This window comes from Pristiophorus japonicus, chromosome 18 (assembly GCF_044704955.1).
Source record: "Pristiophorus japonicus isolate sPriJap1 chromosome 18, sPriJap1.hap1, whole genome shotgun sequence".
In the NCBI taxonomy this organism is placed as follows: Eukaryota; Metazoa; Chordata; class Chondrichthyes; family Pristiophoridae; genus Pristiophorus; species Pristiophorus japonicus.
The window spans coordinates 94,861,848-94,889,838 of NC_091994.1; the positions used below are offsets into that span (position 1 = coordinate 94,861,848).

General features: G+C 44.3%; 1 protein-coding gene across 3 annotated transcripts in view; it reads left to right on the top strand.

The window, feature by feature from the left end:
- The first annotated feature begins 2,779 nt into the window (after positions 1–2,779).
- Positions 2,780–27,991, top strand: part of LOC139228906 (paired box protein Pax-7) — a 155,877-nt gene continuing 130,665 nt past the window's right edge. For 2 of the 3 annotated variants that reach the window (XM_070860406.1, XM_070860407.1), the window contains exons 1-4: positions 2,780–3,193; positions 4,733–4,968; positions 6,139–6,268; positions 7,332–7,460. In XM_070860406.1, coding sequence (XP_070716507.1) covers positions 3,109–3,193; positions 4,733–4,968; positions 6,139–6,268; positions 7,332–7,460 — 580 coding nt within the window. In that variant the 5' untranslated portion in view covers positions 2,780–3,108. The remainder of the gene's footprint in view (positions 3,194–4,732; positions 4,969–6,138; positions 6,269–7,331; positions 7,461–27,991) is intronic. The other variant, XM_070860408.1, reaches the window with a different exon arrangement.

A 27,991-nucleotide genomic window follows, 5' to 3' on the forward strand; every position in this document is an offset into this window, starting at 1 on the left:
TAACAGAACACATTTAATAAAGGAATCATCGATTGGTTCCTGGCACCAATGATCAGTGTTGTATTACATTAGAACAATTAACATGCTCGGGAGATCAGCCACTGAGGGGAAATTGAATCAGAAACTTTTGTGAGTCATTTTTGGTGATTCTCATAACAAGGTTCTATTTTGTGTGTGTGTGTTTATGGGTGAATGTATCTGTGTGTTTGTGTGTGTGGGTGTGTATGTGGGGTGTGTGCATTGGTGCGTGTGTGTTAGTGTGTGTATATAAGTGTGTGTATTTGTGTGTGTATGTGTGTGTATGTATGTGTATCTGTCTGTGTGTGTGGGTGTGTATTTTGTGTGTCTGTGTGTATGGATGTGTCTGTGTGTCTGTGGGTGTATATCTGTGAGTGTGTGTGTGTATATCTGGGTGCGTGTATATATGTGTGTGTGGGAGGTGTACGTGTGTATATTTCTCTGTGTGTGTGTGTGTGTGTGTGAATGAGTGTGTGTGTATCTGGATGCGTGTATGTATGTGTGTGTTGGGGGGGGTTCTGCGTGTGGGTGTGGGTATGTGTGTGTGGGTGTGTATTTGGGTGTTTATGAATGTGTGTATGTGTGTGTGTGAGTGTCGATCTGGGTGCGTGTATGTATCTGTGTGTGAGGGGTGTATGTTTGTGTATTTCTGTGCATGGGTTTGTGTATGTGTGTGTGTGTCTGGATGCGCGTATGTATGTATGTGTGTTGGGGGGGGGTCTGTGTGTGAGTGTGGGTATGTGTGTGTGAGTGTGCATTTGGGTGTGTGTGTGAGTTTATGTGTTTGTGTGTATGTTTGGGTGTGTGTGCGTGTGGATGTGTGTGCCTGTGTGTGTACGAGTGTGCGCGTGTGTGTATGGGTGTGTGTGTATTGGTACGTGCGTGTGTGTGTTTGTATGGGTGTGTGTGCATGGGTGTGTAGGTGTAAGTGTGTGTGTGGGTGGTGTGTATCGGGGTGTATGGGTGTGTGTGTGTGTGGGGGGGTGTATGGGGGCGTGTGTGTATAGGAGTGTGGGTGTGTGTGTATGGGTATGTGTGTGTGTGTGTGGGTGGGTGTGTATGGGTGTATGTGTGCGTGTGGGTGGGTGTGTATGGGGATGTATGTGTGTGTGTGTGTGTATGTGTGTGTATGGGTGTGTGTGTATGGTGGTGTGTGTATGGGTGTGTGGGTGTATGGGTATGTGTGTGTGTGTATGTGTGTGGGTGTGTGTGTGTGTGTGTGTATGGGTGTGTGGGTGTGTTTATGGGTCTGTATGGGTGTGTGTGTGTGTATGTGTGTGTGTATGTGTGTGTGTATGGGTGTGTGGGTGTGTGTGTATATATGTGCGTGTGTGTATGGGTGTGTGGGTATGTGTGTGTATATATGTGTGTATGTGTGTGTGTTGGTGTATGTGTGTGTGTGTGTGTATGTGTGTGTGTGTATGTGTATGTGTGGTAGTGGTGGAGGGGGTGTTCGGCGCAGGTGATGCCGGTCTGTACTTGATGTGGTTTTGGGAAGGAGATTCCGGCACAGCTTTCTCAGACAAGGGGGTTCTTTTTCAAATCCATCAAAAAGATTCATGCCTTAAAAACAACCACCGTTTCCAAACACATCTGCGCTCTATGTGATGGGAAAAAGACACAGCACATCCCGACCCCTCATTCCAGCTCTCAGAATAAACGGCCTATTTAAACAGAACGAAAAAATATTTCGTTTTTTATGTTTCCCTGGTGTGGATTAAGTAATGTTAACGAATTGATACCAACAGGAATTAAAAATACGGAAATGCTCAGAGGGAAATCTCTGCCTGGTCAAATGAATTTTGAAATATTCGAAAAAAGTTGCTATAAGAATAAAATTATATAACCCAAGACAAGACCGTTCCGAAGGTGTGGGATATGTATAAGGGAGATAGAAGGAGAGGCGAATCTAACAGATCCTGGCATAAAACACAATCCCTTATTGTTGTCATCAACACATACACTTTTACATTACATCTTTTAATGTAGTTCCACGGGTTATAGTCCTGTATAACCTCCTCGCAACCTGAGGGATACTGACACTCGCTCAATTTCAGTCGCTGGATCTACAGCATTAAAGCGAGTTAATGTTAAATGACATTTCTTAAATAGGGATCACAATCTGTCATTAATACCACTATTTGTATACACGATCAGACAACGGTGTTCAGAGACAGTAAGTCAGACCGCGGCTGTGGAGACAAGGCGTTTTGCTTTTTAGCTCGATGTTTGTCCAGTTGGGTGCGAGAGGTTGTTAAACAACGTGTATTGGAGTGAGTTTGAAATATCCCATCTTTCCGGCTGAAGTTTAGTTAATAATGCCGGCTCTGCCTATGGTTCCCATTGATGAGAAGGCGGGGAGAGATGTCTCTATTTGTTCAAATAGCTTTTATCACTGATTATTTTTACTCGTGGCTGGTTTATATTTTTATTTTTTAGATTTGTTTTAATAAAACATCTGTTTGGTTCAAAACGAGGCAGCGAAAGAGTGAATGTACAGAGTGTGATCGGGCCCGGAGTCTCCCACCGTCATTGGCGCATTCACTTGTCAGTGTATTCGCACCCTCCTCATGAATAAAAGAATCAGCCCGAGCCTATCACAGTTTAAACTCCTCTCCTCCTCCACACTGCGCCGAACTTGGGCGCCTCAACATCTCCCAGCTTCCTGGAGACTTTTAGCAGTGTAGAAACCCTCCACAAAAGAGCATTAAAAAAAATCAGGGCTGGGTGGGGGGGGGGTGGGGGGGGGGGAATTAACAGCAAACAAGGAAAGTCTTGTTGGGGCGGGGATTGCTACATCAGACCAGTAAAGGATTCCCTTTACTTCTGCGCCCCCAACTCTCCCTTCAGTCTTCTAACTCCTCAATCCCATTTTCCTAAGAAACTTTTTTTCAGAAAGACCACAGAGCGAGTCCAGCCTGGCCGGCGAAGGCAGCTGCGGCGGATACAGACTGACAAGCATCAGATCACCAGGGGCGAGAGCTACTCCATTCACCCTGTCTGCAGGACTTTGTGATTCGCTCATTACTTTTTTTTGTAAATCTCTCCTTTTGCCCCCCCGATACCATTCGTCTCGATACCGATTCGAGAATGACGTCTCTAACCGGGACAGTACCGCGGATGATGCGCCCGAGTGCAGGCCAGAACTACAGCAGGACTGGATTCCCTTTAGAAGGTATGTCTGGCCTGATCACCGTGTGTCTCAATTTAATGAAATAAATTAACATATAAAAGTACAAACAAGTCTAGATGGAAGGAAAATAAACATAGATTCGTATTTTAAATATAAGTAGAGTTTACATAAATATAATATTTCCTTAACCGTGTTGGGGGGAAAGTTAGTTTATTTTCCCTGGAGTCTGCTCAGTTCTGATGCACCTGTTTTAACATAAGGCGTTAATGTATCTTGAATTAAGTGGCACTGGGCATTTATTGCTAATTTTATTTGTGTTATAAGATTTCCGAGCACGTGCAGCCCTGCACAGAGTGATGTTGCTGTAGGGTTTGGGATAGGATTTATTTAGTTGCTGCTCTCGACTCGTGCATTTCGTGATTAAGGAGAAATTCGCAAAACCCCACAAGCCACGCATGCCGTAAAACACACAAGCCCGGTGGATTTAGTGAAGTGCATCATTCAGCACATTGAAGTGAAGAAATAGTCAGGAGAGGGATAAGGGGGATTACACCAATATTTGCACAACATGACTGGGAATAATGAGTGAGGAAAGTGCTACAATTTCCAGTGTCTATTGAGTGCTGAAATGGGCCACTTGAAGATGTTTGGGAGGAATGAGTCGTGTCCCAGCTAACCGCATGTGTTGGTCATCATTACTTTAAATTAGCAATGCCTGATTCAGATTAAGAAATAAAGAGCCCTAATCTGCTTGGTGGAGCGGCGATGCGAGCTTCCGATCGGCTTGTATGTATTTTTATTCCGTCTCGCCTTTTATCCATTAAATACAACTAACACACTTCATTTAGCAAGCAAACCTTTCTTGGAAAACGAATTTATTAAAGCCGATTTCGTTAGCGGAGTTCGGCCTTTAACTGGAAAATAAAACATTTCTATGAAGAGAGGTCGCCCCGATTTGTATTGAGCGAATGCATTAAATTAGAATTATTTTCAATTCTATAGAAAGGTTTGTAAACCTTGCATGGCCGGATATCCTCAGGCCTGTTTAAAAAGTTAGAGGTTTAATTACATTAGCCTGATTAAATTTCTAGGATATTTGGCTCAAACTGTGTTCATCTCCACCGGAGTTTGTGACCGCCTCAACTGAAGTTTAACTCAGCATTTTTTCCCTAATATTTAATCGGGAAAAGTTACATTACAAACTAATATTAAATGAATATTACACTTCTTAAACAATCACAGGAGATGGGCAGTTCCTTAACTTCTTGTAACTGAGTCTGGAGCCAAGCCAGTAACACACACCTGTTTGAAAAGCTGCATTCATCTGTTCGACAATTATCACCATCTTAGGGGCTGATATAGATTCCAGGAGTCTTCAGGGGAAATAAGATCTCCTAATTAAAGTGAAAATAAAGGCGATGTTTTGTGGGTTCAGCTGCACATCACTGTTGGGTAGTTTTAAAGCTGACACAGTTTTTGACAGATACCGTGTGCTCGCTGGGTGCTAGTGCCACTGGTGACATGTTTTACTCTATCTCTTTTTCTCTCTTTCTCTTTCTCTCTCTCTCTCTCTCTAAACAGTGTCCACGCCTCTGGGTCAGGGGAGAGTTAACCAGCTGGGCGGAGTGTTTATAAACGGCAGACCCTTACCGAACCATATTCGACACAAAATCGTGGAAATGGCTCATCACGGCATCCGACCCTGTGTCATCTCCAGGCAGTTGCGAGTCTCCCACGGCTGCGTTTCCAAAATCTTGTGCCGCTATCAAGAGACTGGCTCTATCCGGCCTGGGGCCATCGGAGGCAGCAAGCCCAGGGTGAGTGGAGGAAATGGCGGGGCCGAGGTGACCCATTGACAGGTCGGAATGATGACAGAGAGGAGCAAGAAATAAAATACAGGATATATTTGGAGGAGAGGGGAATGTGCAATTCAGAGAGAGAGAGAGACGCTGAGAATAATCATCGAAATCTTCACAGCATTCTCCTCCATCGGCACTAGTCCAATTGGGCTTCCTAAGTTACACTTTATATTACCTCCCACACACTCACACCTCCTAGCCCCAATGCTAAACGTGTGTTGGAGATGTCTGGTGAAGGCTGCAAGTAGAAAAAGTATGAACAATAATAAAAATAATTTGCATCTATTTTTTAAAAACCACAGCACAAAAATAACCCTCCCAAAAGGCCTAAACCCACAACGGCCAACGCGAGCACGCACTCCAGTAGAGATCCTTAAGTCATTGCCTGCATCCCTCGCTCGCCGGTCAATTTTATTTATTTCTCGAAGCAAACTTAGTATAAAACACCACCGGAAAAAAAACTTTCCTTAAAATGCTTGTTGTGGCTTTTTTTTTCGAAGCAGCGGATATTCCGCCAAATTGGTAACACGGAGCAAAACTATTAACTTAAACCAGCGGGTGTCCCGGCTAGCTAGTGTTTGAGACACAGGCAAAAGAACAGAATCACTATTCCTCACAGCCACACAGACACAGAGAGAGTCCTTTCAAAATAAACCTGGACAGTAACAACGTTGAGAGCTGAGCGAACTGGACTGGAATTCGATACTGAGTTTTAAAACCTGAATTCACAGTAGGACATAAATCAGCATCATCACAGACCGAAACCATCACAATCAATAAAAAGCTGTATATATAATTTAAAGAAACTCGTATTTAAGAGGAAGGAAAATGTGCAGTTGGGAATCGCCTCATATACTGTCCTTATCACAATTAGAGAAAACATATAGCAATTCACAACAATAAATATTAGAATTCCAACAAACGTGAATGTTTAAAGTAATTTCAGTGATTTGCAACCAATGGATTGAAATGTTCTGTTTTAATTACTTTTTGATTTCACATCAATTAAATTAAAAGTTTATTTTTGTCTTTCTGTGTCTGTCTGTATGCCTGTGTTTCCCTGTGCCTGTTTGCGCTTGTCTGTCTGTGTCGGTGCCTGTCTGTTTCTGTGTCTGTTCCCCTCTAAAGCAGGTAGCAACGCCTGATGTGGAGAAAAAGATCGAGGAATACAAGCGAGAAAACCCGGGGATGTTTAGTTGGGAGATCAGGGACAAACTACTGAAAGACGGGATTTGTGACAGGAGCACTGTTCCTTCAGGTGAGGGGGATTTCTCGCTTCAACAGCCTGCGCCCTGAGCATGCACAGAGAGCACCTGTCAGAGGGAAACACATAATTTCCATTACTGATCTCAGCCACGTTAGAGAGAGACAGAAAGGGATAGCAGAACCCAGCCGCGACACAAACTGCAGTTGTTAAAGCCTCTGTGTCTCCTTGGGCTTGCTACAGTTCTCACTTAAACTTCATCAAAATTGACACCCATGCAAAAAAAAAGTACACACACAATTTGATTTATCTGTAAAACTATCCCTGACAATTTAATCACCTTCTATTGCAGCTCGATGCCGGTAGATTTAAACGCTCAGTTTCAGCTAAACTGTTTGAAGTTGCAGGTTGGTGTCATTGAGCCCCCCACGGGCCCTATGCTAGAATTCGGTACCGAGGGCAGGCGGAAACTATTCTGTTTTTTTTCTGTTGACTATTTTCGTGTTTTTTTTTGCAGCATTTCTTCGTGATCATTTTTCTTTCTTCCGGTTGGGCCACAGCGGTCGGTTTCACCGATCTTCCTACCACCCCTGGGACCGAAGCGCCGGCAATCGGTTGCTATTCCAATCAATGAAATTGACTCGAAATTGACAGGTTTAGGGGGTTGGGAATGGGGAGGGGGAGCTACAGTTCTGGGACAGTCCCAACACTCCCCAGTCCCCTCAGACACCCGGAGTTTTACCATTAACTGGCACAAACTTTTCAGAATTACCTTTCTGGTTACATAAACTCTCAGTAACGACCATCAGGAAAGGTCATTATTAGTGAGCAGGATCGAATTTGTCAACAGCTAATTTTAAGAAAAACGACCACGGCTTATATTTAATGTTATCAAATTACATAAGAACTTTTTAAAGAGAACTTTTTAATCCGAAATTATTAAATTATTGCCTTAAATGGCCAGGAGACATGTGAAGAATTGGCTTAGGTTGGATGGATTTGTTTAAAGCTTACGATGTAGAGAATCGGCACTTAAACAAAACCTTCCAGACTGTCGATTTTCAAAGTTTCCTAAATTTTTTTTATAATTCTTTTATTTATTTTTTTCTTTTGAAAGTGAGTTCCATCAGTCGGGTGTTAAGAGCCAAGTTTGGAAAGAGAGATGATGACGAAGAAATGGAGAAGAAAGAGGAAGAAGGGGGCAGAAAGACTAAACATAGTATTGATGGAATCCTCGGGGAGAAAGGTAACATTGACGCCTGTTTTTTTTCCCACTGGGGTTTAGTTGAGTTGCTCTTTACGTTCCGCCGATTTCTAGGGTGGGTGGGAACCGGGAAGGTGGGGGTTGGGTGGGGGGGGGGGGGAGGAGAAATTTCCTGCTTAAGTCTGGATTTCACCACTTTTTTTTTGTTTTACCAAAATTGGGAACTTTTTTATTTTGAAAATGAAAAATGAATTTTGCATCTTAAATCTTCATTTTTTAATAGGGGGAGCGGGGTTATTCAGAATGCTTTATAAAAGTGCAGTGGCCTGCACCCGCCTGCATTCCTGCGCTCAGTATCGGCGCTCGGTTTTGGGTTCGCGGCCTGTTCATGATGGAATCAGAAATGGATTCTGAATGTAGATAGAAATACACACACAGATCTGTGTTTGTTATCTTATATATTCCATAGAATATACACATATGCACACACACACATAAATATTGTCGATACAATGGTTGGATATGTACATATAAAGTATGCAGTAAAGAGAAAGAACATGAGTGTTCAGCCCGCTCTGTCCTTCCCTCGCAGAAATAGTGAGTTATTTTGTTATATTCACAAGTCTGTGGCTGGGCCCTAAAGTGTTTCTGTAGATTCGGGTGAATATTCTGTCCAAACTAGGAAACTTCCATCCCATGAGACGGCCCCGAGTGTAAAACGCTTTGGTGCAGGAAGTTGAAAACTGCTGGCGTCCCCTTTGGCAGGCTGCAGCCATCAATTATTCACCCCAGAGCCTGATGGAAAGTATTGTCGGTGCTTAAATTAATTTGTGTTGTGGACAGATCGTTCTCCGCGTTTCTTAAACGGTCCCTTGAAACCGCGCTTGACAGTTGCCCGCTTTGCCAATCAATAACAATTAGGAAGGGAGATCGGTGCGGCCGGCTGATGAAAGGCGAAGAGATGGGACATTTACTCTGTTCTGATGATCAAGGGACAGACAAGGGTACGGTGGGGGGGTGGGGGGGGGGGGGATAAAATACAAACACCATCACTTCGTTAGGAAATAAATTGGAGAGTTCAGGGGATCAATGCGAAAGGATATGGCCCGAAAATATAGATCAGAAAAGTTATTAACTTGTATTTATTTAGTAATGCTGTTGTTTCTTGGGGAAATCAGAAATAAATGGTGTGATATGATTTTTATGCAAATTAAGTTGGAATATTTGCCTTTGGTTTCATGCATGTTTGGTTAAATTTAAGATAGTCTCTGTTAGAGTAAATGGCTTCCCTCACACATGCTTCTGACTCCGCTCCTTCCCCTTATATTATCTGACGTGTTACAAGCAAAGTCCCTTTAAGTTGAATCAATCGGTTTATCCTTTAAGTGCTGACGGGGTGAAGCTTGGCCGCTGACTTGTGTACCAACTCGAGATTATTCGTGCTCCAAACTTTGAAAAAAAAGCTCGCTTGTTCTTTTAATTCCTCGGGGGCCACTCGGGAATATTCAAATAAACACTTACTCTTTTTTTTCTTGTTAAAAAAAAGAGGACAAAAAACTGTCAAACGAGATGTTCAAACATTTCTACTGGGTTTGACAAAGGGGTTTCTCGAAGACGGACTCATTTCCAGACTTGGAGATGAACTTGAGCACAAAGACCATCGAGTCCATTGAAAATGTTTTAAAAGCTGAAATACAAAAGCGAACAGAGGCGAGGAGAGAGAGAGAGAGAGAAAGAGAAAGACAGCAGCCTGTGCTAAGGCGGACAGAGGCCGACATTCTCATTCAAAAAACCTGCGAGAGGGGAAAAAAATATCAGAACAAAAGAGCGAGGGAGCAAATAATGGAGAAGGGGAATCACATGAATAATGCAAACCCTCCCCGCTGTTAAGAGTTTTGTAATATTATTGGGAAAGAATAACTGGTTGAAGGTACAAAACGATTTTAAAAAAACATTTAGAAACAGTCAATATTCATTTGGGAGGCAGATTCCGTGCAGTTTGCCCCCGTCCGCTTCTGAATCCAACAATTCAACGCTAAATGTTTAAACATTTAAATCAAATTTAAAAAATAAACCTCTACTATATCGCAGAGGGAGTCACATAAGAAGGAAACGAGGAAACACTTCTCTTCGGTTTTTCTTAAACCGTCCTGATATAATGAAGTCTTTAATTATTTTGTCAAGTTTTATTTAATCCGTTCTCGGATTTTATTTAGTGTGTCACTCTCGTGCAGTTCTTGCCCTGAGCTTTTTAAATGCTGTTTGCTTGCGCACTCCGCAATGCAGGCCTTCCATCCGTTTAAAACTATCCATATATATATAAATTCAATCTCAGTAGAACAAAGTCTGAAAAATTCTGAACGGTATAATTTTGTAAGCGATTATACTGAGGTTTTAATTGATTATGGACACTCATTGCATGAAAGAGATTTGGTTTGATAAATCTCATTCCAGCCGAGATAAACTGTAAAAAAAAATGTTTACTGACTGTTTGTTTATGTTTTAGTTATTGGTCTGGGTGAATGTAGTTTAATTTGCAAATCTTTCACAGTTTAAAAAAAATTTGTCGCCGATTTAACAAATTCCAACTTTCAAAAACTTTTCATTATCTTAAACTTACCCTCAAGTTTCAGGTAGTGAGTTTTAGAGAAGATGAAATTTATGCTGAGTTATATATAACTACCTTGTGGCACTCGCCGAAAGCTTTGATTCTTAACATTTAAAATATATGTTTTAAAATGCTAAAACATTTAAAAAAGAGAGCCCCGCGTGCTGCCTTTAAAGAGGAGCTGGAGCCCTCGCTGGGCGACAGCGAAAAGACTGATTTTTTTCTTTAAGACACCCGGGTGACATGATCGTGTTTATATTTATAAATACATTTTTAGTGGAAGTGTTTAAAAAAAAGTCTACAAAACTTTCCTTTTACTTTTTAAATTCAGTCCAGTAAGACGACCGGATGTTTAAACCGCTGACGACCTTTGTGATTTTTTTTAAGGGTATAGATCTCTAATTTAAACCATTCGTGAGGTGGAATATCTTCGCTCATAGTCATCTTTAGACCTAAACAGAATTTTGTTTTTAGAAATCTTCAAAATATCAAACCGCACGGGCGCCCAATAACACGCGTGGTTCAACAGCCCTGGGTGTTAACACCGCACAAAACAATCTTAACACCCACCTATCAATAACCACACATCCCATCGCAACATCTGGGGGACTGCTTCTGATAACTTTTAAAAGAGGAACTTTGGTGACAACTTTTTTATGCTGACTCTTCAATACTTGCCTATAATACACGCTGAGTAGAAAGTGCCAACATATGGGCCTGTCTCCTTAAGCGAATTCATTTGTGCAATTATTTATATTTCACAGAACGACAGGAAACCAAACATATCTTAACTTAATTTGTGTCTTTACTGCGGTAACTCATGGCAGAGATTCTAATGCCCTTTCTCTCTTTTTTAAGCAAAGATTTTGCTGGACTGTTCCTTTCTCTCTCAGCTCTCTGACATTTAATAATGTTTAGGCTTATTATAGAAAGTAATGAAAACGGCGCCGTGTGAATGAGGGGCTGTGTTTCCGAGGAGTGTAATAGCTCCTAGCCACGGTTAGAAGTGTATTTAGCCCCAATCAGCCACTGTGGGGACTTTTAAGCACAAACGTTATGTTGAAGGGTTTTAAGGCAGATTAAATTGAGCCCTTTTATTTCTCGCACTTTCATCTTTAAACGCTTCGCTCTGCGTAGCTCCAGGCACAAATTTGCCAGATTTCAGTTCCCTTTTATAGTACGAGATTTTTTTATAAATTTATATATTATTTTAGGATATATTTAACATTTTGTCACATGCTCCTCCGACCTCGTGCTGACAACAATCACCCAGTGCTGGAAATAATTGTTGAAAATGCTTACTGTGTGGTTGAGGGAACTTGTTAAAAACAAAACTGTATATTTAAAAGGGAGATGGTTGCAATCAAATAAATTCTGTGACAATGAATGGATGCTTGAAATAAAGTTCATCTACTGACACTGGGCTTCTGGCCGGTAATACCGAGGGGGTGTGTGGTGGCGGGGGGGGGGGGGGGGGATTACTGCGTCAACACTCCTCCCAAAAGTACAATTCCCGTTGATTTATTAATGAATTGTCGACTCCAAAAATATCTCGAGTGGGTACAGATTCGACATAATCTGGAAACGGCAAATGAGCGGAATGATGAGAAAAAAATTGCCGTGGATGATTTTTATACTACGGAATTTCTCTGATAGTATTGCAATATGCACGACACGATTTGCAATGAAAGTAGAAATGTAGGTGACGATTGCGAGCATCTGCAACATGTTACAACAATACGTGGTGTGTGCATTATTATAAATGGGAGCTAGATCAACAGACACGGGGGAATTAAATTAGGTGACAAGTGTTGGAGAAAAACGATGGGTAAATAGACTGTGTAACGAACAATGGCCAATAATAGAGATCAATGCAATATTAAGGAAGAAATTTGCATCGGACGAATAAACAATGGAGCAATCTGATAGTGTAATTAATGTGTGGTAGTTTTAGAGATTGGCGATTGGGGATTCTGAGTGAGAATGAAGTTTAGAAGCATAGGCAGGCCGATTGTTTTTGGTGAGGAGATTTGTGAATGTGTTTGGTGTACAGTCGTGTGTGATGGAGTGGGGAGGTGTTGACTTTTGCGATCATGTAAACATTTGGACAAGCCAGTTGCATTTGGCAAAGCAGAGTGATACCGCGTGTGCGAGCCAGGTTATACTCTATACAGGGAGCTGACAAGGAGGGATATGAATAAAATGAAGGAGACACCCACTAAAGTATTTGGGGAGGAGGGGTGGGGGTGGGTATTTCACACCTGGAGGCGTTTTTTTTAGCTTGCTGAGATAGGAGAGTCTATTTAGTAATCTAACTACAGAGAGTTAACCGGCAACCTGCATGTGTAGGAGAGAGAGAGAGAGGCTATAATAGACACTTGAAGACCGGAGGGTCACCTGGAAGTTGTGAATTTAATCAAACAGAAAGCAGAGAGGATTTCTGTGTTTGTGAGGGGAATCAGCTGAAATAATAGAGGCCAGGGAACAGATAGCGGAATGTCAAACTATCCGGGCCTACAACTCATTGTAATGTGCATATTCAATTAAAGAAAAGGATATAGTAGCCACACGAATGACACTTGTCAGAGAAAGCGAAGACAAATAAGGCACAACGCTGAGATAGCAATTACTAAAGCAAATACTAGCGCGGAATACTTTACTAGTCGGGGTTTACATAAATAAACACGCGAGTGGACGAGAGAGAAAACAAGTTAAGACAGTAAACAGAGCGATTCAAGTTCAACGAACTGGAAAAAGGAGAATGTGGGAACGATTTGGGGTAATGGGCAAGGTTTGAAGGGGATGGAATGATGGAAACAGTAGAAGCGAAAGAACCGTGGCTTAGGGAAACGAAAGAGAGAATTGTACCTTTTTGGATGATGGGAAGCAGAGAGCAAGAGACATCAGAGCAAAGAAACTCGAAACCAATAATATGATTTAAATCAGAATAATTGCAAGTGAGAGTGTAAAAGGATAGAAAAGTGTAGAGAAAGGAATAAAGGCTGAGGGAGAAAAAGAAAGGGACAGAGAATAATTTACCAGACTGAGTTAGGAAATTGAGTATTTTTTTAATATTTTGCATGAGTTAAACTATCTACGATTCATGTGTCAGAAGTGAGGAGGCATAACGAAGAAAGAGGATGAGAGAAAGCGATAGGACTGCACTTCAAACGAATTCATCCAACACCAGGAAAGAGTGAGAGAGAGAGATTTAGCTCAAATATGGCAACGTTATTTAGATATTAATAACATATTTTCCCGAGGCATCAGCAGTCCATACATCTCCACTTTCTCCCAGCTATTTGGCTGCAGGAATTGAGCGAGATACAAATGTTGGGCAGAGATAACACAATCAGCAGAGCTCGGTCCTATAGCTGCATCACTGCATTAAACCAGGATTAACCTCCCCTTTCCCATCAAGGCTTTCCCTCTTACCCCTTCTATATTTCATTGCAATTTGTATGGAAAGGATTTTAAAGAACATATAGGACCCAGAACTTAAAGCTGAAAGGTCTTTGGGACGGAGCAAAACCCTAAATCCGCTCTCAAATTTATTAAATAATAACAATAATAATAAAAAAGTGACCCAGCATTTCAATTCGATTGTGAAATGCCATCCATCGCAGATTGGGAGAGTCACACTTCGGAATTTAAGTTAAACAATTTTTTTAAATCGTTGTGCCTTACCCAGAATCCCCTGGTGTTAAAGGTGATGTGAGTTTATTTAAAGGTTCGCTGAAACAAAGTTGGAAATGTAGCTTCTGTATAATACCGCGCTTCTTTCCGCTATTGGCGATTTCTAATTTTAAATGGTTTATTTATTTCGTCAATCCATAGTCACGTTATCGATTGCATCCCAAAGTTTAGCCGGAAGTGCAGCGGTCCTGGTAAATCGATTCAACTCGATGTTTCAGACAACACTGGATTGTATGAAGTACCGAGTTTTCGATGAAAGGTGACAGGACCGACGGGACATCCCAGACGTGGGGTGCGAGTGTGTGAGGTGACTCTGTATCAAAGATCAGATTCATCCTGACTTTGTGGGAGCTTTGCAGGGCAGATATCGATTTGCTATTCCAGGTACAAACTACCCATAGGACAAGACTGAGGGATTGAGCTTGATACTGGGGATTGGAGGCTGTGCAGGGATCTCGCGTCACATTGAGCTGGTTTAATATGGGTGATCATTACAGCAACTTTAATACAGCACACGCCAACAGGTTGTCCCAATACGGGCTGCAGCGCGGATACAATAGGAAACAGTGTCTCACATTTAAACTTAAAGAAACAGGTTGGATTTGCAAATCAATGTTGAAATATGGAATCGAATTTTATGTTTTTTTTAAATATATACACAAGATTTGGAACCTGCAAATCTTAATAAGGCTGCAACTGTGCAGCTTCTGGTCTTAGAGCCACATCAAAGGAAACTGAGTCCAAACACACAGATACTAACATGCGCCCAACCCAAAACACAGGGCCAATTCAGTCATAACAAACAAGGAAAGAAGCAAAACATCTAAACCTGCCTTAGAAAACAATCCAGACGCCCGCCAGCCACTGCTGTTGGGGATGGGTGGGGGAGGAAGGGGGAAGTTGATTATGGTGCGTTTTGAGAAATATTTAATAGGAGCCGATAACCCATCCCCGCTTTGTAAAGGGACACTTTCAGACAAACTCCACAGCAGATTAAGTTTCAGACTCGGCTGTAGGATCGTGACCAAGGAAAAATAAAATTGGATGTCATCTCAATGCGAATTTATAAAGACATTTGTCATTTACATCTGGGGGGAAAGCCTAGAATAAGCCTTTTGAGGGGGATATTAATACGCAATTATTTCCAAGTGCTTGGCTGACCTCTGAACTCCCGTTGGCAAGGAACAGGACGGATTGTCGGGGCTGTTGTTTAAAGGAAAAAAACTAGGTGAGGAAAAGTACGAGACCGAGTCAGGAAATTGAGAAGCTTATTTCCTTTGATCCTTCTCGCTTTTGCTTATCAGGAACATTTATGGTGACACTTTAACAAAGGGAGTTCATCATATTACAGTCTCGCCATGCTTTAGTGCGGGGCTCCCGTTTTCAACTAATTAAGGAGAGTCTGCATTGGGGACAGGCTAGATCTCAGCACACATATCACTTGCTCGAATGAATAGGGTTCTCTGGCCATTCTTTGTGGTGGGAGGGGGAATCACAGTGCGGAATTTAGGAGGTCTGTGCTAACAGAATAAAATGTACGGAATAAATCCCCGCCTCTTCCTAAATTTGCTGTTTTGTTAAAATAACTCCCAATCGAGATTCGCCCACACAAAACTAATCTTAGAATATTAATGGCAACACGGCTAGTGGCTCCAAAATGTATTCGAGTTGCCTGCCCAGTTGGCAGGTCTTCGATTGGGATGTCTGAGGGTCCTGGCACATTTCTCGCCTGGAATTAATCTCCTTTATTGGTGCCTTGATACAACGGGTGTAAGTTCGGCACCAGTGCCCCAGTTAAGGTAGTGCCAGGGGTGAGCACTGATCGGACCTGTGGCGCAGGATACCCGGGCCAGACACAGGTTTCAGCGGCAGTCTGAGAATGCCAGTGAGGGTTTTAACCCTGCCCGCGATGTCCGCTCTCAACAACAATAAAAGATGGAGGTTTTCGACCCGACCTGGACATTAAGTTAGAAGGAATTGGCTCCACACAGTCGGCAGTTAGACCGCACGTGAAGCCCAGAAAGTGTTCGATCACCTTCGGGAGCAGGACACCCGGCGCTGCTGAAATGCAGAGCATCGACCACCCCCTCACCACTTCAGCCCACACTTCTAGTTTTATTGACAGGTCATCAGGCATCCCTCCTGTACCGGCCCTCACCTCCCTCACCTTCAGTCATAGTTAATCAGGTGAAGCTGTTAGTGCGAGGATTCGTTTTATTTCACGTACCCAGTGTCAGTTACCAACTCTCCCAGGAGGCAGGTGCAGCATGGGTTAGATACAGATTAACCCCCCTCTAAACTGGTCCATCAAACACTCCCAGGGTAGGTACAGCACGGGTTAGATACAGATTAACCCCCCTCTAAACTGGTCCATCAAACAATCCCAGGGCAGGTACAGCACGGTTAGGTACAGAGTAAAGCTCCCTCTACACTGTCCCATCAAACACTCACAGGGCAAGTACAGTACGGATTAGGTACAGAGTAAAGCTCCCTCTAAACTGTCCCATCAAAATGTCTCTTCGCAAGTAGAAGTGTCCCACTTGTGCCGATGTGACATTTTCCCATTTCCCACACCAGCTAGCCCTCAGCCTCTCTCAGTTAGATTGCGAATTGGCCAAATTAAGGGCAATTGTTGTGCCCAGTTTACCCATCTTGTTTCACGTGGGCAGGCAGAGACCATCTCCCCACCATGGGCTGCAATATTTGAACTTTTTAAATCAACAGATGGTTTTAAAAGAATACGGTCGGAATTGCTGACGGGTTTGGCCTGTTCCAAGCAATAAATGGTACAGAGAGGGTCAGACTTTGCCCCTTAGTCTCTTACAGTGAATTATTACAGTGATTGCAAGCGGAGGTTAAATTCGTTTAATCTCTCGGTAAACTTTGTGTCAGTGTTTGTAAAGGATTAGTTTAGGAGAAAGTCAGCCAGCTGCCGCGACCTGCCCACTGTACTCGGAACTGTTGCAGGAACTGTTTAGAGCCAGGATTTCAGAGCAGACGAAATATCCACAAGTAAAGAAGGTGAATGAAAGATCGAACTAATCTGGGACTCTGAGATACGGCGGTGGAAGGGCAGGGGGGACAGGTTGTAAAAGATCAACCGAAAGTGCGTTTTATTATCTGTGTGTTTGAATTTATCTCCCGTCGGGTTAATCTGTGCTATTATATGGCCACGGATCTTGGGTCGGAACTGTATTGACCTCTCCTCAGAGAACCCGTGAGATGTAATGTTAATTTGTATGTAAAGAAAAAATTGAGAAGAATGAAAAGAAATCGGTCACTCTGACCCTTCAGCCCTCTTCAACCTTTCTCTGAAACCATTTACTAACGTTCATTTGTAAAGGAGATGGAGACTCCTTGTTTTATACAGTCCGAGAATTGAAACGTGTGTCTGTGTGAGTATATGTATGTCTCTGTGAATGTGTCTGTATATCTGTGAGTGTGTGTAAGTGTGTGTGTAGGTCTTTGAGGCTGTGTTTATATGTCTGAGAGAGTGAGTGTGTGTTTGAGAATGAGTGTGTGAGTGTGTGTGTATGTCTGTAAGGGTGTGTTTGTATATCTCTGAGTGTGTGTCAGAGTGTGTCTTTGTGTGAGTGTGAGAGTGGGTATGAGTGTGTAGGTCTTTGAGGGTGTGTTTATATTTCCGAGAGAGTGTGTGTTTGAGAGTGTGAGTGTGTATGTCTGTGAGGGTGTGTTTGTATATCTCTGAGTGTGTGTGTCAGAGTATGTCTTTGTGTGAGTGTGAGAGTGGGTATGAGTGTGTAGGTCTTTGAGGGTGTGTTGGATATTTCTGAGAGTGTGTGTTTGAGAGTGTGAGTGTGTGTATGTCTGTGAGGGTGTCTTTGTATATCTCTGAGTGTGTGTGAGACTGTGTGAGTGTGTCTTTATGTGTGAGTGTGAGAGTGGGTATGAGTGTGTAGGTCTTTGAGGGTGTGTTGATATTTCTGAGAGTGTGTGTGTGTGCGCGTGTCTGTATGTCTGTGAGGGCGTGATTGTATATCTGTGGGTGTGTGTGAGAGAATATGTGAGAGAGTGTGAGAGTGTGTCTTTGTGTGTGAGTGTGAGAGTATGTGTTTGTGTGTGTATGTTGAGGGAGACGGGGCAGGAATCCAGTTCCTCGTTAACAACGTCCAGTGAGCCATCAGATGTGATTTGAGGCTGTAGGGGATGGATTTCTCGTTATTTTAGGCACTTTTCAGTCCAGATCCCTCTTTAAATTAAATCGGAATATTTGAACCATCGAGAAATGCGGCTCCGAAGCCCCGGATCTCTGACATACAGACACCCCGCAGTGACCATACAAAACCCGCCGAGATTTGGGGCCAATTTATTGAGTGACCCGCACCCCCTCCCCTTCCCCGCCCCAGTACTGAAGGGTCCCCGCCGTCTAAATGCCCTTAGCCTTAGTGCTTCAATATGGAGTAAATTGATTCAGAGCCAGCCCCGCAAATTCACAGGAGACCACACTATCTGTAAATAATATTATATGAAATAGCCATTCACTAATCCCACCAATAGCTAAAAACATCCACTCCACACCATCCACCTCTCAGTTTGAGCCCATACTCGATCGATTACTGTAGGAAAATAATTAACGCATATTTAGCGAACCATGCTGTTTTATGTCGGGGGCGGGGGGCGTGGTGGGGGATGCCGTGAGGTTATATAGGTCGAGGCGGCTATAAACTCACTGAAAATATCCTAAACTTTCAAAAGGATAAATATTTGAAAAGGAAAAATTTGCAAGGCTATTGGGAAGGAACACGGAGTGGGATTAATCGGACAGCTCGATGGGCCGAATGGCCTCCTTGTGTGATGTATCATTCAATGTTGGTAACTCAAGAAGGGACGTTACATAAAGGCCAGTCTTCACGTGCACTGTATATGTTAAACCAGACTTGTGTTAGTGATGTGTTTCCGCTTGGGAACTATATGTCAGCAATTTCATTATAAATTATTACATAACCTACGGGGAAACGTTTGAGTCTAACATATCAATGTACTGCTCCCTCTCCCTGTGTATTCACCACTGATAGATCAGCTCAGAACTCGACGAGTGTTTGAATAAGGGTTAAAAGAAAGGAAGAGTTAATTCAGTAGTCGTGGAAACGGCTGTGTCTGAGGTGGAGGAACCGGATTAACAGCACAGCCCCGAAACCAACTTTCAACTGCACCATCTCCCAGGTGCGTTGTGGACTCGACGAATGTTGAGACGCCGCTTTGAATGGGAGGAGGGGAAGAGACTTAGATAGAGGGTCTTTAAATGATGCGCGGCGTTACAATAAGGTACAAGTAAAGGCCAGAAATCCCCGCTGGTAGGTTTAATTAAAGACTGTCGCCTGCAGCTCCAGAGTGCAATTGTTTCTTGCAGTCTGCCGCTCTCACAACACTGCTGTACTCACTACCCCCTCAACACTGCTGTACTCACTACCCCCTCAACACTGCTGTACTCACTACCCCCTCAACACTGCTGTACTCACTACTCCCTCAACACTGCTGTACTCACTACCCCCTCAACACTGCTGTACTCACTACCCCCTCAACGCTGCTGTACTCACTACCCCCTCAACACTGCTGTACTCACTACCCCCTCAACACTGCTGTACTCACTACCCCCTCAACACTGCTGTACTCACTACCCCCTCAACACTGCTGTACTCACTACCCCCTCAACACTGCTGTACTCACTACCCCCTCAATACTGCTGTACTCACTACCCCCTCAACACTGCTGCACTCCCTACCCCCTCAATACTGCTGTACTCACTACCCCCTCAACACTGCTGTACTCACTACCCTCTCAATACTGCTGTACTCACTACCCCCTCAACACTGCTGTACTCACTACCCCCTCAACACTGCTGTACTCCCTACCCCCTCAATACTGCTGTACTCCCTACCCCCTCAACACTGCTGTACTCCCTACCCCCTCAACACTGCTGTACTCACTACCCCCTCAAGACTGCTGTACACCCTACCCCCTCAATACTGCTGTACTCCCTACCCCCTCAACACTGCTGTACTCCCTACCCCCTCAACACTGCTGTACTCACTACCCCCTCAACACTGCTGTACTCCCTACCCCCTCAATACTGCTGTACTCCCTACCCCCTCAACACTGCTGTACTCACTACCCCCTCAACACTGCTGTACTCCCTACCCCCTCAATACTGCTGTACTCCCTAACCCCTCAACACTGCTGTACTCCCTACCCTCTCAATACTGCTGAACTCACTACCCCCTCAACACTGCTGTACTCCCTACCCCCTCAATACTGCTGTCCTCCCTACCCCCTCAATACTGCTGAACTCACTACCCCCTCAACACTGCTGTACTCACTACCCCCTCAACACTGCTGAACTCACTACCCCCTCAACACTGCTGTACTCACTACCTGCTCAACACTGCTGTACTCACTACCCCCTCAACACTGCTGTACTCACTACCCCCTCAACACTGCTGTCCTCCCTACCCCCTCAATATTGCTGTACTCCCTACCCCCTCAACACTGCTGTACTCAATACCCCCTCAACACTGCTGTACTCACTACCTCCTCAACACTGCTGTCCTCCCCATTCCCTCAACACTGCTGTACTCACTACCCCCTAAACACTGCTGTCCTCCCCATTCCCTCAACACTGCTGTACTCACTACCCCCATAACACTGCTGTACTCAATACCCCCTCAACACGGCTGTACTCACTACCCCCTCAATACTGCTGTAATCACTACCCCCTCAACACTGCTGTACTCACTACCCCCTCAACACTGCTGTACTCACTACCCCCTCAATACTGCTGTACTCACTACCCCCTCAATACTGCTGTCCTCCCTACCCCCTCAACACTGCTATACTCCCTACCCCCTCAACACTGCTGTACTCACTACCCCCTCAATACTGCTGTACTCCCTACCTCCTCAACACTGCTGTCCTCCCTACCCCCTCAACACTGCTATACTCCCTACCCCCTCAACACTGCTGTACTCCCTACCCCCTCAACACTGCTGTACTCACTACCCCCTCAACACTGCTGTCCTCCCTACCCCCTCAATACTGCTGTACTCCCTACCCCCTCAACACTGCTGTACTCAATACCCCCTCAACACTGCTGTACTCACTACCCCCTCAACACTGCTGTACTCACTACCCCCTCAACACTGCTGTCCTCCCCATTCCCTCAACACTGCTGTCCTCCCCATTCCCTCAACACTGCTGTACTCACTACCCCCTCAACACTGCTGTACTCAATACCCCCTCAACACGGCTGTCCTCCCCACTCCCTCAACACTGCTGTACTCAATACCCCCTCAACACTGCTGTACTCACTACCCCCTCAACACGGCTGTCCTCCCCACCCCCTCAACACTGCTGTACTCAATACCCCCTCAACATGGCTGTCCTCCCCACCCCCTCAACACTGCTGTACTCAATACCCCCTCAACACTGCTGCCCTCCCCATTCCCTCAACACTGCTGTCCTCTCTACCCCCTCAACACTACTATACTCACTATCCCCTCAATACTGCTATACCTACCCTCTCGATACAGCAATACTCACTACTCTCACAATACCACTGTACTCACTGCTGTGTCAATACTGCTTTACTGACTACAGTCACACCACTGCAGTGCTTAATACTGTCACAAAGCTGCTGTGCTCAATACACTCTCAATACTGCAGTACTAACTGCCCTCTCAATACTGCTGTACCTACTACCCTCTCAATACTGTTGAAGTCACTACCCTCTCAATATTGCAATACATAAGAACATAAGAAATAGGAGCAGGAGGAGGCCATTTGGCCCCTCAAGCCTGCTCCCCATTCAATAAGATCATGGCTGATCTGATCATGGACTCAGCTCCACTTCCCTGCCCGCTCCCCATAACCCTTATCGCTCAAAAATCTGTCTATCTCCGCCTTAAATATATTCAATGACCCAGCCTCCACAGCTCTCTGGGGCAGAGAATTCCATAGATTTACCCTCTGAGAGAAGACATTTCTCCTCATCTCAGTTTTAAATGGGCGGTCCCTTATTCTAAGACTATGTCCCCTAGTTTTAGTTTCCCCTATGAGTGGAAATATCCTCTCTGCATCCACCTTGACGAACCCCCTCATTATCTTATAAGTTTCAATAAGATCATCTCTCATTCTCTGAACTTCAATGTGTATAGGCCCAACTTACTCAACCTATCCTCATAAGTCCCTCATCTCCGGAATCAACCTAGTGAACCTTCTCTGAACAGCCTCCAATGCAAGTATAGCCTTCTTTAAATATGGAGATCAAAACTGTATGCAGTACTCCAGGTGTGGCCTCACCAATATCCTGTACAGTTGTAGCAGGACTTCCCTACTTTTATACTCTATCACCCTTGCAATAAAGGCCAACATTCCATTTGCCTTCCTGATTACTTGCAATACCTGTACACAAACGTTTTGTGATTCATGCACAAGGACCCCAGGTCCCTCTGTACTGCAGCACTTTGTAATTTTTCTCCATTTAAATTATAATTTGTTTTTCTATTATTTCTGCCAAAGTGGATAGCCTCACATTTTCCCATATTATACTCCATCTGCCAAATTTTTGCCCACTCACTTAGCCTGTCTATATCCCTTTGATGATTTTTTGTGACCTCCTCACAATTTGCTTTCCCACCCATCTTTGTATCATCAGCAAACTTGGCTACATTACACTCGGTCCCTTCATCCAAGTCATTAAATTAGATTGTACCAATACTTGCGGCACCCCAGTAGTCACAGTTTGCCAACTGAAAAATGACCCATGTATCCCAACTCTCTGTTTTCTGTTAGTTAGCCAATCCTCTATCCATGCTAATATATTACACCCAACCCCATGAGCTTTTACCTTGTGCAGTAACTGCAGTCTCTGCCCAAAGAAGCAGTTGAGGTTAGCTAATTGAATGTATTCAAGTCACAGATAGATAGATTTTTAACCAATAAGGGAATTAAGGGTTACGGGGAGCGGGCGGGTAAGTGGAGCTGAGTCCACGGCCAGAACAGCCATGATCTTATTGAATGGCGGAGCAGGCTCGAGGGGCTAGATGGCCTACTCCTGTTCCTAATTCTTATGTTCTTATGTAACCTCTTATGTAGCACCTTATCGAATGCCTTCTGGACATCCAAATACACCACATCCACTGGTTCTCCCTTATCCACCCTGCTCATTACATTGTCAAAGAACTCCAGCAAATTTGTCAAACATGATTTCCCTTTCATAAACCCATGCTGACTCTGATTGATTGAATTATGCTTTTCCAAATGTACCGCTACTGCTTCCTTAATAATGGACTCCAGCATTTTCCCAATGACAGATATTAGACTAACTGGTTTATAGTTTCCTGCAATACTCACTACTGAGTCAATATCGCTGTACGCACTACCCTCTTAATATTGCATTTGTCACTACTGTCTCAATATCGCTGGACTCACTACCTTCTCAATACTGCTGTTCGTCCCAACCTCTCAATACTGCCTTACTCACAACCCTTTTAATATACAAAAGCAAAATGCTGCGGATGCTAGAATCTGAAATAAAAACAGAAAATTCTGGAAATCTCAGTGGGTCAGGCAGCCTCTATGGAGAGAGAAACAGAGTTAATATTTCAGGTCAAATACTGCATGTACTCACTACTGTCATCAGAACTGGCAATAATTTGAAACTACCTTCTCAATACTACTGACCTCACTACTGTCCCAATATTGCTGTACTCACTACTGTCATAATACTGCTCTGCCCACTATTCTCTCAATACCGCTGTACTCACTGCTGTGTCAATACTGCTTTACTGATTACAGTCACACCACTGCAGCATTAACTATGGTCACAAAACTGCTGTGCTCAATACGCTCTCAATACTGCTGTACTCCCTACCCGCTCAATACTGTTGAAATCACTACCCACTCAATATTGCAATAGTCACTACTGTCTCAATATCACTGTACTCACTAATCTCTCAATACTACTGAACTCACTCCCCTCTCAGCATCTCTGTACTCACTAATCTATCAATACTGCTGAGTTCATTACTCTGTGAACCGTTGCTCAGTGGGCAGCAGTCTCTTATCTCTGAGTTGAAGGTTATAGGTTCAAATCCCACTCCAAAGACTTGAGGACAAATCAAGGCTGACACTCCAGTGCAGTGCTGAGGGAGTGCTACACTGTTGGGGGCATTGTGTTTCTGATGAGATGATAAAACGAGGCCCAGTCTGCCCTCACAGGTGGGCGTGAAAGATGCCATGGCACTATTTCATAGAGTATGAAAGCTATCCCTGCCATTTGGCCAATACTTACAACTCAATCAACTTCTCTAAAAACAGATTATCTGATCATTAACAAATTGCTGTTTCTGGGAGCTTCCTGTGCGAAAATTGGCTGCCCCGTTTCCTATATTACAACAATGACAACACTTCAAACGTAATTCATTGGCTGTAAAGGGCTTTGGGATGTTCTGATGCAGTGAAAGGCGCTATTTCAATGCAAGTCTTTCTTTAAAACTACTGTACTCACTATGTCACAATACTGTTGTATTCACGACTCACGATAAGGCTGTATTCACAAGTGTCTCAATACTGCTGTATTCACTACTCATAATACTGCTGTACTCATTACTCTCATAATATTGCTTTATTCACTACTCTCATAATATTGCCGTACTCACTACTGTCATAATACTGCTGTACACATTACTGTCAGAATCCTGTTGTCTTCAATACCTCCTCAATACTGCTATACTCACTGCTGTCATAATACTGCTTTATTCACTACTCTCTCAATACTGCAGTACTCACTGCCCTCTCAATATTGCTGTACTCACTACTGTGATAATATTGCTCTATTCATTACTTTCTCAATACTGCTGTACACACTACCCTCTCAATGCTGCTGTACTCATTGCTGTGTCAACACTGCAGTACTCACTACTCCGGTGTGTTTGCAGCGTCCAGAATTAGAAAGCGTAACAGAACTTTCCCTGACCCTGACCAGCTTTTGATGAAGTTCTGTTTAGCGGACTTTGGCCCAAGGAGCCGCCGGCTGCTCTCGCCCTTTGCGCCTGGCCTGAGCTCTTTGTTGAGAGGCACAGACCGCAGATGAAAGTGACCCCGCCAGAGTAATGGAGGGGGAGGGGGCGGGGGAGACCTGGAGTGGATGGAATGAGAGAGAAACTTTACTGATTAACCCTGTCAGCCCCGTGCTCCGTGTGTGCTCTGGAGCGAGTGGATACATATTTACTGCGCGCAAGAGCTCGGATTGAAAAGCTGAAACAAAGTTTGCTGCAGAACTCCTGGGGGTTGCTGCACAGACACAGGGCGCTCGGGGCAACTTGTCTTTCTGAAAAGCAATGACAACAGAGAGGGAGAGAGAGAGAATAACACTTGTAATGAGCAGACTTCTGGCAGTTTGATGAAAGATTTCAGGTCTGCAGTGCTGGGAAATGAAACCCCTGAATTGGGACCGGTCCCGCGACTGGAGAACGGGCTCCAAACCTGAACGGGAGAGGTTCCATTGATAGGGAAGACTTTAAAGCTGGCTGTCGTGATATATCTATCTGCGGGTAACGACCGTGAATGTCCTGGGTCGGGAGAGGGGTTTGTTAATTAGTTACCTCATACATCAAGCACGTTAATTAATAATCCACATGGGACGCGCTGTCCCGCTCTGGGGCTACAGGCAATCAGAACAAACTCGTTTAAATCAATTGGTGCAAGCAGTCTGTCCGGAGTGAGAGTGGGCGGGACACGGGCTCTTCCCGCAGCACTCCGAAAGCCAAATACACAGAATGTGCCGCCACATATTTTACAATATTTGTTATTTTTAAAATGTTGCAGCAGATTAGATATATCTCAAAGCCCAAGATCTGTGAGACCAAATGCTTTATGGGGCGAGGTGGGTGGAATGTGCTTTCCGCTCCAATTCCCAGATCCGTGGCCGTGCTTTGAGCACAGTTTTCTGTCTTTTCCAATCGGTCGCGGTACGCGGCGATAGCGCCAAATATCCTATTCATCACCTCGGCATAACTCCCATCTCCTGAAAAGTTCTCTGCAAGCTTTCGCCTCCGCGCTAATTTCTGGCGGCTGCAAGCACTGCTGTAAATATTTGTTCCCTGTAAATTGCAAGAGACAGTGTTACAGGATTGGCCCAACTGAGCAATGCCCTTGTCCGGGGAAAATGGACAGTCCATCCCAGGTCCCCGGGCTCTGGGGGTGCAGTTGTTGGCGTCAGGTTAACATTGCGCAGTAATGTGTAAAAGTGAAGAGACTGGAAGACCAATCCCCTCAGTCCCCTCTCCATTCCGGGCCATGTGCTGCTCCAGGGACTTGCGATGACTGCACGAGTTAGACGATGGTCTGGGATTAAGGTGCAGTGTGATGGCCGCTATTGAGCAATGCCTCTTGCAACTTCTCTCCTAGTCCCTGCCTGCTTGTCTCTACAGCGCACACCAGACCCGACCCCCAAACCCCAGCTGCCTGAATTACCCAACAAGATGAATGCTCTGTCACAGCGGGCGATTTCCCACCACTAAATGCACAGGCTAGCATACCAACGCCTCGCTCTGTCTCAGCAAGCGAGCCAGTCAGTCAGAACCCTGAGTCAAGCAATCCATCTTAAAACACATCACTTCTATCCCCACAGAACACAAATTGCAAATTTCTATCCAGCTATCAGGTAAACTCTCTCAACAGCTACACACAGTAGGAAATATCCCAGTTCTATACTGTAGGGACGATCCCAGTTTTATATATTGTAAGTGCCATTTGATAGCACTGTCGTCTTTGCTGATGATTGAGAGTAGCCTGATGGGGCGATAATTGACCGGGTTGGATTTGCCCTGCTTTTTGTGGACAGGACATACCTGGGCAGTTTCCCACATTGTCGGGTAGATGCCAGTGTTATAGCTGTACTGGAACAGTTTAGCTAGAGGTGCGGCTAGTTCTGGAGCACAAGTCTTCAGCACAACAGTCGGGATGTTGTCGGGGCCCATAGCCTTTGCTGTATCCAGAGTACTCCGCCATTTCTTGGTATCACGAGGAGTATCACGAGGACTGTGATGATGGGGACCTCAGGAGGAGGATGATATGGATCATCTATTCGGCACTTCTGGCTGAAGATGTTTGCAAATGTTTCAGCCATGACTTTTGCACTCGCGTGCTGGGCTCTGTCATCATTGAGGATGGGGATATTCATGGAGCCTCCTCCTCCCATTAGTTGTTAAATTGTTCACCACCATTCACGACTGGATGTGGCAGGACTGCAGAGCTTTGATCTGAATCGTTAACTGTGGGATCATTTAGCTCTGTTTATGGTATGCCACTTCCACTGCTTAGCATGCATGTAGTCCTGTGTTGCAGCTTTCCCAGGTTGGAATACAATTCTGCTGCTGTTAATGTCCTTTAGGGAAGGAAATCTGTCGTCTTTACCTGGTCTGGCCTATATGTGACTCCAGGCCCACAGCAATGTGGCTGACTCTTAACTGCCCTCTGAAATGGCCCAGCAAGCTATTCAATTGTAACAATTGGTGGTCCGTCCAGTTTTATTCTTTCCTGTAGTGATTTGTTACAATTGAGTGGCTTGCTAGGCCATTTCAGAGGGCAGTTAAGAGTCAGCCACATTGCTGTGGGTCTAGAGTCACATATAGGCCAGATCGGGAAAGGACGGCAGATTTCCTTTCCGAAAGGACATTAGTGAACCAGATGGGTTTTTACGATAATCCAGTAGTTCTTGGTCACCATTACTGACACTAGTTTTTTATTCCAGATTTTTATTTAATTAACTGAATTTAAGTTCCACAGCTGCCGTGGTGGGATTTGAAATTATGTCTCTGGATTACTAGTCCTGTAATTTAACCACTATGCTACCGTTCCCTCTAATCCCAGTTCTATACACTGTAGCGATGATCCCAGTTGATAATACTGTAGGGGCTATCCCAGTTCTTTATACTGTAGATACTATTTCAGTTCTGTATACTGGAGGGCCAAACTTCCTGTAAGGTTCCCCCCTGCTCTAGCCCTGAACTTGCATCTCTCTCTGATCTTCCCTCTTGACCTCTCCATGCTCATCTTGTCCAGGAGACCCACTTCCTGCTCCCTTGACCCTATTCCCACTAAACTGCTGACCACCCAACCTCCTTTTCTGGCTCCCATGTTACCTGACATTGTTAAAGGCTCTCTCTCCTCTGTCCCCTCTCCTTCAAATCTGCCGTCATCGCCCCTCTCCTCAAAAAAACAACCCTTGAACCCATTGTGCTTGCAAGTT